Source organism: Loxodonta africana, chromosome 6 (genome assembly GCF_030014295.1).
Source record: "Loxodonta africana isolate mLoxAfr1 chromosome 6, mLoxAfr1.hap2, whole genome shotgun sequence".
NCBI classification, from domain to species: Eukaryota; Metazoa; Chordata; class Mammalia; order Proboscidea; family Elephantidae; genus Loxodonta; species Loxodonta africana.
This window is the reverse complement of record NC_087347.1, coordinates 39,258,839-39,272,855: the sequence shown is the minus strand read 5'-3', so window position 1 is coordinate 39,272,855 and position 14,017 is coordinate 39,258,839. Positions and strand designations below refer to the sequence as shown.

The following is a 14,017-nucleotide window of genomic DNA, read 5'->3' as shown; positions in this document are numbered from 1 at the left end:
ACTATACCATGGACTGCCAGAAGAACAAACAAGTCTGTCTTGGAAGCAGTACAGCCAGAATGCTCCTCAGAAGCAAGGATGGTGAGACTTCATCTCACATACTTCGGACGTGTTATCAGGAGGGACCACTCTCTGGAGAAAGACATCAGGACTGGTAAAGTAGAGGGCCAGCGAAAAAGAGGAAGACCCTCAACGAGATGGATTGGCACAATGGTTGTAGCAAGGAGCTGAAGAATAACAACAATTGTGAGCATGGCACAGGACCAGGCAATGTTTTGTTCTATCGTACATAGGGTTGTTATGAGTAGGAACCAACTCGACAGCACCTAACAACAACAACATACACATGGATCTTGCCAGATGCAATACACAGGAATCAAATTCACTACATCTGTGGGAAGAAATGATGGAGAAACTCAATATCATCAGTCAGAACAAGAATAGGGGCCGACCGTGGAACAGATTGTCAATTGCTCATATGTAAGTTCAAGTTGAGGCTGAAGAAAATTAGAACAAATCTATGAGAGCCAAAATACAACCCTGAGTATATCCTACCTGAATTTGGAGATCATCTCGAGAATAGATTTGACCCACTGATTCCTAATGACTAAAGACCAAATGAGTTATGGAATGACATCATACGTGAACAAAGCAAAAAGATCATTAAAAAGAAAGGAAAGAAAGAAAAGACCAAAATGGATGTCAGAAGAGACTCTGCAACTTGCTCTTGAACATTGAGTAGCTAAAGCAAGCAGAAGAAATGATGAAATAAAAAAGCTGAACAGAAGATTTCAAAGGGTGACTAGAGAAGACAAAATAAAGTATTATAATGACATGTGCAAAGACCTGGAGTTAGAAAACCAAAAGGGAAGAAAACATTTGGCATTTCTCAAGCTGAAAGAACTGAAGAAAAAATTCAAGACCTGAGTTGCAATACCGAAAGATTCTATGAGCAAAATGCTGAATGAAAGAGGAAGCATGAAAAGGACATGGAAGAAATACACAGAGTCATTGTACCAAAAAGAATTGGTTGACATTCCATCATTTCAGGAAGTAGTATATGCTCAAGAACCAATCAAAGGTACTGAAGGAAGAAGTCTGTGTTGTACTGAAGACACTGGTGAAAAACTAGGCTCCAGGAATTGATGGAATACCTATTAAGATGTTTTGACAAATGGATGCAGCCTGGAAGTGGTCACTCCTCTATGCCAAGGAAATTGGAAGACAGCTCCCTGGCCAACCAACTGGAAGAGATCCATATTTATGCCTATTCCAAAGAAAGGTGATCCAATCAAATGCAGAAATTATTGAAAAATATCATTAATATCACACACAAGTAAAATTTTGCTGAAGCTCTTTCAAATGTGGTTGCACAGTATATCAACAGGGAACTGCCAGAAATTCAGGCCAGAATCAGAAGAGGACGTGGCACAAGGGATATCATTGCTGATGTCAGATGGATCCTGGCTGAAAGTAGAGAATACCAGAAAGATATTTACCTGAGCTTTATTGACTATCCAAAGGCATTTGACTGTGTGGGTCATAACAAATTATGGATAACATTGCAAACAATGGGAATTTCAGAATGCTTAATTGTGCTCATGCAGAACCTGTACATAGACCAAGAGGCAGTTGTTCAGACAGAATGAAGGGATACCGCGTGGTTTAAAGTCAGGAAAGGCATGCATCAGGGTTGTGTCTGTTCACCATATTCATTCAATCTGTATGCTGAGCAAATGAATAAAAACTGGAGTATATGAATAAGAACAGGGCATCCGGATTGGAAGAAGACTCTTTAACAACCTGTGTTACGCAGATGATACGATCTTGCTTGCTGAAAGTGAAGACGACTTGAAGCACTTACTGATGAAGATTAAGGACTACAGTCCTCACTGTGAATTACAAGTCAACACAAAGAAAACAAAAATTCTCACAACTGGACCAATAAGCAACATTATAATTAATGGAGAAAAGACTGAAGTTGTCAAGGATTTCATTTTATTTGGATCCATAATCAACATCCATGGAAGCAGCAGTCAAGAGACCAAACAACATATTGCATTGGACAAATCTGCTGCAAAAAACCTCTTTAAAGTGTTAAAAAAAAAAAAAAAAAAAAAGATGTCAGTCACTTTAAGGACTAAGGTGCACCTGACCCAAGCCATGGTGTTTTCAATCGCCTCATAAGCATGGGAAAGCTGGACAATGAATAAGAAAGACTGAAGAACAATTGACACCTTTCAGTTACGGTTTTGGCAAAGAATATTGAATGTACCACAGACTGCCAGAAGAATGAACAAATCTATCTTGAAGAACAGCCAGAATACTCCTTAGAGGCAAGGATGGCAAGACTTTATTTCACGTACTTTGACCATGTTATTAGCAGCAAACAGTTCCTGGAGAAGGACATTATTCTTGGTAAAGTAGAAGGTCAGCAAAATAGAAGACCCTCAATGGGATGGATTGACACAGTGGCTGCAACAATGGGCTCAAGCATAACAACAGTTTTGAGGATGGTGCAGGACCATGTTTCATTCTGTTGTACACAGGGTCGCTATGAGTTGGAACTGACTCATCTGCACCTAACAACAAAACCACCACCACTCCTGATGCCCTGTTCCTTCATATAGTTCAGCTTCTCAGATTATTTGCTCAGCATACAGATAGAATAAGTATCGTGAAAGGACACAATCCTGATGTACGCCCTTCCTGATTTTAGACCATGCAGTATCCCCTCGTTCTGTTCAAACGACTGAGTCTTCGTCTATGTACAGGTTCCACATGAGCACAATTGAATATTCTGAAATTCCTAGTCTTCGAAAAGTTATCCATAATTTGTTATGATCCACATAGTCAAATGCCTTTGTATAGTCAATAAAACACAAGCAAACATCTTTCTGGTATTCTCTGCTTTCAGTCAAGACTCATCTGCCATCAGTAAATGATATCCCTTGTTCTAGATCTCCTTCTGAATCTGGGTTGAATTTCTGGCAGCTCTGAGTCTGGAACCACTTTTGAATTATCTTCAGCAAAATTTTACTTATGTGTGATATTAATGATATTGCTGGATAATTTCTGCATTCTTTTGGATCACCTTTCTTTGGAATGGGCACAAATATGAATCTCTTCCAGTTGGTTGGCCAGGTAGCCATCTTCCAAATTTCTTGGCATGGATGAGTGAGCACCTTTAGTGCTGCATCCATTTGTTGAAACATATCAATTGTTGTACTGTCAATTCCTTGAGCCTTGTTTTTTCGCCTGTGTTTTCAGTGCAGCTTGGACTTCTTCCTTTAATACTATTGGTTATTGATCATAGAGTACCTTCTGAAATGACTGAATGTGAATCTATTCTTTTTGGTACAGTGACTCTGTGTATTCCTTCCATCTTGTTTTGACGCTTCCTGTATCATTCAGCATTTTACCTTTAGAACCCTTTAGTATTGCAACTCAAGGCTTGAATTTTCTCCTCAGTTCTTTCAGCTTGAGAAATGCTGAGCATGTTCTTCCCTTTTGGTTTTCTAACTCCAGGTCTTTGCACATGTCATTATAATACTTTATTTTGTCTTCTCTAGTCGCCCTTTGAAATCTTCTGTTTGGCTCTTTTACTTCATTATTTCTTCCATTTTCTTTTGCTGCTCTATGTTCAAGAGCAAGTTTAAGAGTCTCTTCTGACATTCATTTTGGTCTTTTCTTTCTTTCCTTTCTTTTTAATGATCTTTTGCTTTCTTCACATATGATGTCCTTGATGTCATCCTATAATTCATCTGGTCTTCAGTCATTAGTGTTCAATGAGTCAAATCTATTCTTGAGATGGTCTCTAAATTCAGGTAGGATATACTCAAGGTCATATTATGGTTCTCATGGACTTGTTTTAATTTTCTTCAGCTTCAACTCAAACTTACACAAGAGCAATCGATGGTCTGTCTGTTCCATAGTCTGCCCTGGTCTTGTTTTGACTGACGATATTGAACTTTTCCATCATCTATTTTCACAGGTGTAGCCAATTTGATCCCTGTTTCCTACCCGGAGAGGTCCATGTGTAGAGTCACTGTTTATGTTGTTGAAGAAAGGTATTTTCCATGAACAAGTCATTGGTAGAGCAAAATTCTATCATATGATCTCAGGCATATGATTAATAGGAAGGATATAATGCCAACTCCTTCTCAGCCTATAAATAGTTGGAGTAAATTGTTAGCACTTACCAAGATCAGTATGGTGATCAGGAATAACAGGAGTTATTTGAAGAAGCGGTTGATATAGGGTTTCTATCGCCGATGTCATGTTTTCCCGCTTCCAACTGCTGATCCTTCTTTGTTTCCATCTTTTGCATTCCAATCATCAGTAATTATCAATGCATCTTGATTGCATGTCTGATCAATTTCAGACTGCAGAATTTGGGGAAAATCTTCAATTTCTTCATCTTTAGCCTTAGTGGTTGGTGCATAAATTTGAATAACAGTTGTATTAACTGGTCCTCCTTGTAGATGTATGGATATTATCCTACCACTGATAGAGTTTTACTTTAGGACAGATCTTGAAATGATCTTTTCAACCATGAATGCAATGCCATTCCTCTTCAATTTGTCATCCCCAGCATAGTAGACCTTTTGATTTTCCAATTCAAAATGGTCAATACCAGTCCATCACAGCTCATAACGCCTAGGATAACAATCTTATGCATTCCATTTCATTTTTGACAACTTCCAGTTTTCCTAGATTTATAGTTTGTACCTTCCACATTCCATTTATTAATGTTTATTTGGAGCTGTTTCTTCTCATTTTGAGTCATGCCACATCAGCAGAGGATGATCCCCAAAGCTTTACTCCATCTATATCATTAAGGTCAACTCCACTTTGAGGAGACTTCTCTTCCCCAGTCGTATTTTGAGTGCTTTCCAATCTGAGGGGCTCATCTTCTGGCACTATATCAGACTATGTTCAGCTGCTATTCGTACAGTTTTTACTGGCCAATATTTTCAGAAGTAGGCCACCAGGTCCTTCTCCCTAGTTTGTCTTAGCCTGGAAGCTCAGCTGAATCCTGTCCACCATGGGTAACCTTGAAGGCATTTAAAATGCCAATGGCATAGATTCCAGCATCACAGCAATATGCAAGTCTTCTCAGTGGGACAAACTGACAGACACTTGGTGGTAGTTAAGCTATTCCCTCACTAAAATAAATTCCAAATGGATTAACATTTTAAATAAAAATTCAGAATAAATACATTAGAAGAAAATGCAGGAAAATATTTATACCTTATTTCTACTCTTGCTTCCTTTAGTTATTCTCAACGTAGCATCCACACTGATAGTTTTAAAACTTAAGTCCCATCCTCTACTCAAAACACTCCAAAGTTTCCCTATTTCACTTGGAGTAAAAGAACATCTTTTCCCTCTATTCAACAATTTTATAACTTCAACTATTCTTGTACATTTATTCTTCCAAGATATCTTCAAAACTGTATTATCTTATTTAAAAAAAAGTGGAAGTGCATTTAAGTATTAAAATGTGGAGAATGGACATTTTAGGATTTGGTATGTCTTGTTTTCTGTTGTTGTCGTTAGGTGCCGTCGATTTGGTTCCTACTAATAATGACCCTATGTACAACAGAACGAAACACTGCCTCGTCCTGTGACATCCTCACAATTGTTGTTATTCTTAAGCCCACTGCTGCACCCATTGTGTCAATCCATCTTGTTAAGGGTCTTCCTCTTTTTCGCTGACACTCTACCAACCACGTCGTCCTTCTCCAGAGAGTGGTCCCTCCTGATAACATGTCCAAAATATGTGAGACGAAGTCTTACCATCCTTGCTTCTAAGGAGCATTCTGGCTGTACTTCTTCCAAGACAGGCTTGTTTGTTCTTCCAGAAGTCCATGGTATATTCAATATTCTTTGCCAACACCATAATTCAAAGGTGTAAATTCTTCTTCAGTCTTCCTTATTCATTGTCCAGCCTTTCCATGTATACAAGGTGATTGAAAACACATGGCTTGGGTCAGGCACACCTTAGGCTTAAAGTGACTGACATCTTTCCTTTCTAATACTTTAGAGAGGTCTTTTGTAGGCAGCAGATTTGCCTAATGTAACATGTTGTTTGATTTCTTGACTGCTGCTTCCATGGGGATTGATTGTGGATCTAAATAAACTGAAATTCTTTACAACTTCAGTATTTTCTCCATTTATCATGATGTTGCTCATTGGTCCAGTTTTCTTCAGTTTCATGAGATATTACGATTTTTATGGGGTCTGTACCTTTTTATTAAACTTTTTCCTAAGTTTTTAAAAAACAATTTTTGTAGGTATTGTCTGTGGAATTTTTATAATATTTCTCATTGATTATTCTAGGTTAGTGAAGAGCTGTTGATTTATGCATAATTTATTTTGTTTTCTACCACCTTTCAAAATCTGTTAATCTTAGTGCTTTTTGCTTGGCTTTTCTAGATGCATGATTCGATTAGTTGCAAACAAAAGTATTTTTCTTCTCTTCTTTTTTGGTGTTTTAATTTTATTTTTGATATTATGTGTAGGAAATTCCAAAATATTTAATAAAAGTGATGATATTTTGCACCTAGGGAACAAGCCTGTCTTGGAGGAAGCACAGCAGAATGCTCCTTAGAAGCAAGGATGGTGAGACTTTGTCTCACACACTTTGGATATGTTATCACACACTTTTGATATATCCAGTCCCTGGAGAAGGACATCATGCTTGGTAAAGTAGAGGGTCAGCTAAAAAAAGGAAGACCCTCAATGAGATGGATTAACACAGTTGCTGCAACAATGGGCTCAAGCATAACAAGGATTATGAGGATGGCGCAGGACTGGTCAGTGTTTTGTTCTGCTGTACATTGGGTCGCTATGGGTCAGAAGCAACTCAACAGCACCTAACAACAACTTTCAATTATGATTTTATAAATGAAAGTATTCTCAGTGTGAACTATTATGTGTAAAATAAGCGAATCCACATCAAAAGGAAGGAGGCTTAATACCATGCAGAATGCTTGCTGGATCAAAGAATGAATTCAATACGATCATTTGGCAATAACCGTTAATCTCTAGGAAAACTGTCAGCATTCGTGCCAAGTTAAGAGATATGAAGGATGTGTTTTTTTTCCCCTCTTCTCACACTGTGTAATGGTAATGTCCCACACATTCCTTACCCCTGAATCAGCCTCTAATCAGAATTTCTGAACTCATCAGTACGTAGGCTGACCTCAAAATTATTACATGAGCATGTTACTTTGGTGAACAACCCTATTGTACTCAGGTTAAGTGGTGGGATAATGGGTATCTTTTCTTTCCTTTCTTTTTTTTTTAAATAAAATATTAGTTCTGAATTAGGCTTCAAAAGCAAACCAGCAAAAACTAGGGATACAGAACAAAGTTATTCAAATATTCTAATATTATTAAAAATCTTCTGTACCTTTCTGATGCCTGCATTCGTAAGAATAACTCTAAATTATTGGGTGAGTCACTTAAAGCCATTGCTGTTGATTTTTTGGGAAGTAATGGTATTAAAAAAAAAATTTTTTTTTTTTGTTAATGGTAGATTGCCAGGCCTTTCCTTTGAGGTAGGTCTTTCAGTTAGCAGCCCAGTTTGTTAACTGCACCACTCAGGGACTCCACTGTCTCTTAGTTCTGCTTTAAAATTAAAGGCCACTTCTAGAGGGAAAAAGCGTCTTAATCTCCCTCACCCCTACCTCCTGCCTTCTTTAGGATTGTCAGTAACGTGAAGGCTGCCGTATATTCCCTGCGCTGGCTGTGTGACCTAATACCCAAGTCCCCTGGGCTTTCACACACAGGGACTGTCCCTCTTGAAGACACTCACCTGGTGTGTGCAGGGTTAGCCAAGACTTTCGGATTCACCTGGTCCAGCAGCCACTGCCTTCTCTCAGCTTCTTTCCTCCTACAGCGCCCTTGGAGCAGGTTGTTTCTGAGGGTCCTGGGCAGGAGTTTCGTATTCTCCTTTGCTGACATCTGCTGGAATGGCCAGCATAAAAAAGGGTGGCAGATAAGTCTAAATATGATCATCTTTCCTTACTTCGGTAGGCTGGTCATCACGAAAGTTTTCCGTCTTATTTCTACTCACTCTCATGGCCTCAGAAAAACATCTTACTTCCTGAATTTCTTCTTATCCTCTCTATGTAAACATAACTCACACACGCACACACAACACACACACACAGCATAACTCTCCAAATTAAATACCCCAACTTCCTAAATAGCTCCTCTTCCTTAGAGTAACCAAGTAACTTGAAATTCTAAAGCTGGAAAGGGGCATGAAAGAGAACTAAGCTTAAAAAGGTTGCTAACATTTGGTGTTGTAGGTTCCTTGGAAAATGGGGTGATAACTCATGGGCTTATCTCCAGAAAAACGCACCAGCATTTGGTTCTGTATATAATTTCAATGGATTCACAGGTCACCTGGAATCCAGCCACAGAGCCCAGGTTAAGAATCTCTGCTAAAAGGAAACAGAGGGCATAAGATGCTTAGTTCTTTCCGTGCTTGAAATTTAAAGTGTAATAACAAAATGACCACACGGTGTCAGTCTAACGTAAAAAAATCATTGCTATTGCATGGATTCTGACTCCTAAAAAAAAAAAAAAAAAAAAACCTAGTGACCCTATATGACAGAAAACTGTCCACAGGGTCTCCAAGGCTGTAAATCTTTATGGAAGTAGACTTTCACATATTTCTCCCGCAGAGCAGCAGCTGGTAAGTTCAAACTGCCGACATTTCGATTAGCAGCCGAGGACTTAACCACTGCGCCACCAGTCTCCTTTACCATAAAAGAAAGAAATAAACAAAAAACCAAACATGTCACTGTCGAGTTGATTTTGACTCATAGCGACCCTATAGGACAGAGTAGAACTGCCCCATGGGGTTTCCAAGGAGGTTGGTGAATTCAAACTGCTGACCTGTTGGTTAGCACCTGAGCTCTTCTTAACCACTGTGCCACCAGGGCTCCTTCCCCTATTTCTCCCCAGGCCAATGAACCTGAAGGTCTAGGCTAATCCAGTTTGTTCTGTCTTTTTTAAAGAAATGTCCTTTGGAAATTATTTGGCAACATCTTTGCACTTGACTTCTGTGGATCGTTTATGCTGAAAAGATAAACAGGAGAAACTGTCCTCGGCAAAGGTGATAACCGACAGCCCACTACCGTAGTATTTAAAAGTGATGCCTTCTGCACAGAGAGACTGACCTATAGGATCTTATCCATGAAAAGAAAATTATTTCTGGGAGAAACTATAATGCTCTTTGATTATAAGTTACTATCTTATTTCTCATTATTCTTAAAAAAGGGCTGAATTTTCTTGCTAAACACTTATAATTTTCTTTAAAAACACTTGAAGGGCAGCTTTGATACTCTCATAGACAAAACTAAAATAGTAATATTTCTCTCCTGCCTCCCCCTGCCCCAGTAAAAAATGCTAGAAATTTAAAGCTCAGGAAAATGCACGTTAAAAAAAAAAAAATTCTCAAAAAATGTAGTAGCAACTAGAGGCCCTGTTGCATACTTTTTAACGAACTAGAGCTCTTCTGTTTTCCATATTTGCCCGTTTCCAATGCTTCTACCCCCTTTAATTCCTCCCAGATATTCTCTTGTCCCTAAAAGCTTTTATTAACATCTACAATATAAAGAAAGTATACATATACTGAGAGATATTTGAGGTTGAGTTTGCCATTTCCTTCGTTTAAATGTTATAAGGCATGGTAGGGGTGGAACCTGTGGTTTTACTGGTAAGGTGGTTTTTTTGTTTTTTTAACTGCAGTAGCTTTAGCTTATATTGATTTAATTCATGAATAGCTTAGTACGTTGCGCTAGATGTTACCTGGACGCAGTGCTCAATCACAGGATGAGACTTCTGGTGGGACTTGCTGTGAAGACCAGATAAGAAACACACCTGGCAGATGTCAAAGTTGAAACACTTCAGACAGCGATATCTGCCAATTAAAATGGAAGTGCACCTTACTACTAGTAGGTGAGCAAAACAACAATATTCAGGTGGCGAGTGCACACCCAAGAACATACAAGGGATAGCAGAGCTATCAAGTGAGAGTTTTTCCCAGACTTTCTAGGGATATTAAATGACTTCGATGTGTTGATTAAAAAAAAAAAAATCTTTTTGTAGTTTTTTTTAATAATACGGAATTATATAAATATGGTTATGCCCAATAAACTACCGTAGAAAAGCCTGATTCATCCAAAATATGTAGAAAGTGCCTTCTCCATGCAGGGTGTCGTGTGCTGTATTCCGTGGGATAGGATAGACCCTTAAGTCTGCAGCCACATTTTGTTTAGCTTCGCAGTGCATTTACATATTAAGAATTTAGTTGCCAACTTAAAAAAAAAACTGGGAGATTTCAATAAAATTTGAAATTCGACTTCTCTTGAATACTTGCAAGATACAAATTTGGACCTGTCTTCCTGCATGATCTTGGGTAAAATGACAAACTCTTATTTTAAATATAGAATTTGCAATAAAGTTTTATCGTTTTCTGGAAGTCGGAATGTAGTAAAGACATAAAGTGGAGGAGGGAGGGTTCTTCACCAGCTAAAACCTCAGCGACAATTGCACCTGAGTTTCTTAACACTTCAGAATTTCAGACTTCCTTTTAAGAACAGCTCCAACCTTAAATCTCTTTGGTCAGAAAAAAAAAAAAAATTGGTCAGAAGGAGAGGGAAAATCTTGAGATACTCAGGTAACATGTTCCACAACATTTGGAGGAAGAAAACCTACTGTGTTATCAGGGGAGGGCTGGCAAAACCTAGTAGCTGCGAATTAGGAGCATTTAAGGGTATTTGAGATTCTTGGGTGATGCAAACGGCTTCTGCTGGACTACTAGTGAGATCCCCATGGGCTGGTGGTATGGTCAGAAAAAAATTTAATGGAAGAAGTAAGACTCATGCTGAGCATGGAATGCTGAGCTGGAGATTAAAGTGGGGGGAAATTCCAGGCAGAAGAAAGAGGAGGAGTAAGGTAATGGAGGTTGGGGTGAACAAGAATAGGTTCAAGAACGTCGCATTTCTCAGACCTACTGATTACTCTTAAGAACAGAGGAATTAAAACTTGAATGCCTCCAGAGGCTGGTTGCAGAAGATCTTAAAAGTCTGCCGACTTCATTTGAAGGCAGAGCAGGAGAATGTAAGCTCCATGAAAATAGAACCTTTGTTCACTACTGTACCCACAACCTTGAGTCACATGGTGGGACATTAATAAACAGTACTGAATGGCTAAAATAGTACCTAATATTTTTGAGCACTTACCATGTGACATACAGTGTACATGTGTTGACAATTAACCCTCATGACAACTCTTTGAGGTCAAGTATTCTTAGTATCATCCTCATTTTACAGATGAGGAAACTACAAATTGCACATGGTCACACAACCTGGAGTTTTCTGACAGCCAAAAATATACATTTAAAGTTTGCGTTGTAACACATACAGTCAATTTTTAGTAGACTCAGAAGGCCAGAGCTAAAGAAACCTCAGGCATCATTTGATCCCTTCTTCCTTATTTTACTTACTAGGAAACTCAGGCCCAGAGAGGTTAAACGCCTTGCCCAGGATCACCCAGCTATCTGTATATATGGCAATGGACGTTCCAGAGGAAACGTGGTTGGCATGGAGGCATTTCTAAGGGTAGCTTAATTTTGATCTAAATAGATACGGACAAATTCTAAAATTTGTAAGTATGGCATTTATAGCCCTTTGCCTTTACTTTTTTTTTTTTTTTTTGAGAGACCTGAGCAAGTCACTAAAATCTTTTGAGACTCCATTTTGCTGTCTATTAGATAAGAATGATAATATCTGCTTTATTTTCTACATAGTGATTTTGAAAAAAAAATGTCAATTTCTGTACAATGCATGACACATACTGACTGCTTAATACTTGTTTATCGGTTAAATGATTGTAATCTGCATACAATGTGGCATGTTCCTCCATTGTCCAATATAAAAAAGTTTATTGTTTATTCTAGCGTAGAGATATCTTGGTTTGTCTCGCTTGATTTCCAACAGTCCTTTCCATTGATATGTTTTATTGTTGAACGTTTAGATGTTTGCAAAGGGTTTCTCCTGAGTGAGGGTCACTGTGCTCTCAGAATTCTCTGCAAACCCAATTCATTTTTTCTGCAACATCAAAACCTGATCTCCAGTGTTTTAGGGAACCCAGCAGACCTATTTTTTTAACTGTGAGGAGCATGTCTAAGATCTGGGCTAGTTAAGGTCTGGAAGTGCAGGAAGGGAAGGAAACAAAGTGAGTAGGAGCCAAGCCCTGAGTCCCTATAAACTTGAGCCAATTTTTAAATAACTCTAGTCTCAATATATCTTATCTGTAATTGGGAAGAATAATGCCACCTTTTTCTTATAGGGTTATCACGTGTTTTACATGAAATGGTCCATATAAACCACTCAGCCTAGCACTTGGTTAACACTTAATAAATATAAAACAAAACCCAAAACCAAACACATTGCCCTCGAGTTGATTCCAACTCATAGCAACCCTCTAGGACAGAGTAGAACTGCCCCAGAGGGCGTCCAAGGAACGGCTGGTGGATTCCAACAGCCAGCCTTTTGATTAGCAACCATAGCTCTTAACCTTGTGCCACCAGGGCTCCTAATTAATATAAGCTATTGTTATTTTATTTATTTATTTATTTATTTATTTATATTATTACCACTACTAATTTTATTATTATTGATGGCTCCAAAGTATTTTTAAAGTTATTTGAAACAAAAGACAAAATTTTTTTCCTCTTAGGGGCATAAAAATTTCAACTGGCCTGAGTTTAGGAGGACGTGTCAGTGAAGTAATTTAACATTCCATCAATTATAGAAAATAAAATACAATTTTTTATCAACCAGGATGCCTCATGTAGAAAATTACCAAGCCAAAAGAAGTAACTGAATTGCAAATGTGAAAGAAGGACCTCAGAAGGAATCTGGAGGGATGTGGCTCCAGTGTCAGACCCCTTTTGGAGAACGACTGTCTGTCAAAGACTGATGTACCTCAGTCCTGTGATTGGGAAGTTCCTGCAGATACTACACCGAGCCGGGTGAGTGACCATCTCAGTGACAGATAATCGGTAGCAGGTGGGGAGCCACAGAAGGAGGGGTGGCTCAGATCGCAACCAGCTTAGAAATTTCTCTTCTTTGATTGCTGGGCTCAACACCTGAAAAACAAAAGTGTGCTTACCTGCATTCTGAAGCATGACTTTGGTTTGTAGTATACATGAAAATTTATTTTCATCTTCTTCTTTCGTTCTACAGATATCAGCTTTGCCGAAGAAGTTTACCATGTGAAAAGTCGGAGGTAACTCTACCTGCTAAATTACATTGTCTGGGAGGCTGCATCGAATAATAGGTCTGTAATTTAAGTCATTTTTTTTTTTTTTTTTAATTTAAGTCAGTCAGCAAACAATTCAGGTGCGTCTGCCCCCAACTCCCCGGAATGTTGTACTCACCCCTTGGAAACAGCTGCGTGTAGCACTTTCCACAGAACACAGAGCATGACTCTCCCCCACCACAGCTGGGATCTGCAAGAAGGGAGATACCTCTTAGGAAATGGAGAAATATATGGCCATCAGGTTCAGCATGCCTGAGTGATAGTGCTCACATCCAAGGAGTCACACTTACTTGGTTTCTGAGACAGGAGGAGCTGTCCCAACCCAAGCTAACAAAAGTAATGTGTGGCTTTGTGCAGCGTTTGAGTTGAGACCGTGAACGGGCAAGGAGAAGGAAGTGGGGCTGGTGGGAGGAAGGAGGAAGGGGACAGAAGCAAGTCTGTCAATTGGGTTGTGGAGGGATGGCTTTGGTTGTCGTACTTCTTATGATTCCAGTCAAATTATTTTAACCTCTCTTTGTTCTTGTTTACCTGTGAAATGCAGATAACATTGATACTGTATTCGAGTTTATAGTGGTTTTAAAGAAAACCTTTTCAAATGCTTTCACGTCATCTCATTGTAACAAAAGCCTATCTCTGGAGGGTAGGGCAGTGATCATTACCCTTGTTT

General features: G+C 38.8%; 1 protein-coding gene across 1 annotated transcript in view; it reads right to left on the bottom strand.

Annotated features, from left to right (window-relative positions):
* DYTN (dystrotelin) overlaps positions 1-14,017 on the bottom strand; it is a 58,073-nt gene that overhangs the window by 27,853 nt on the left and 16,203 nt on the right. The window contains exons 6-9 of the mRNA XM_003406107.3: positions 13,469-13,540; positions 13,014-13,177; positions 9,832-9,943; positions 7,826-7,974 (exon numbers count right to left, since the gene is read on the bottom strand). Coding sequence (XP_003406155.2) covers positions 7,826-7,974; positions 9,832-9,943; positions 13,014-13,177; positions 13,469-13,540 — 497 coding nt within the window. The remainder of the gene's footprint in view (positions 1-7,825; positions 7,975-9,831; positions 9,944-13,013; positions 13,178-13,468; positions 13,541-14,017) is intronic.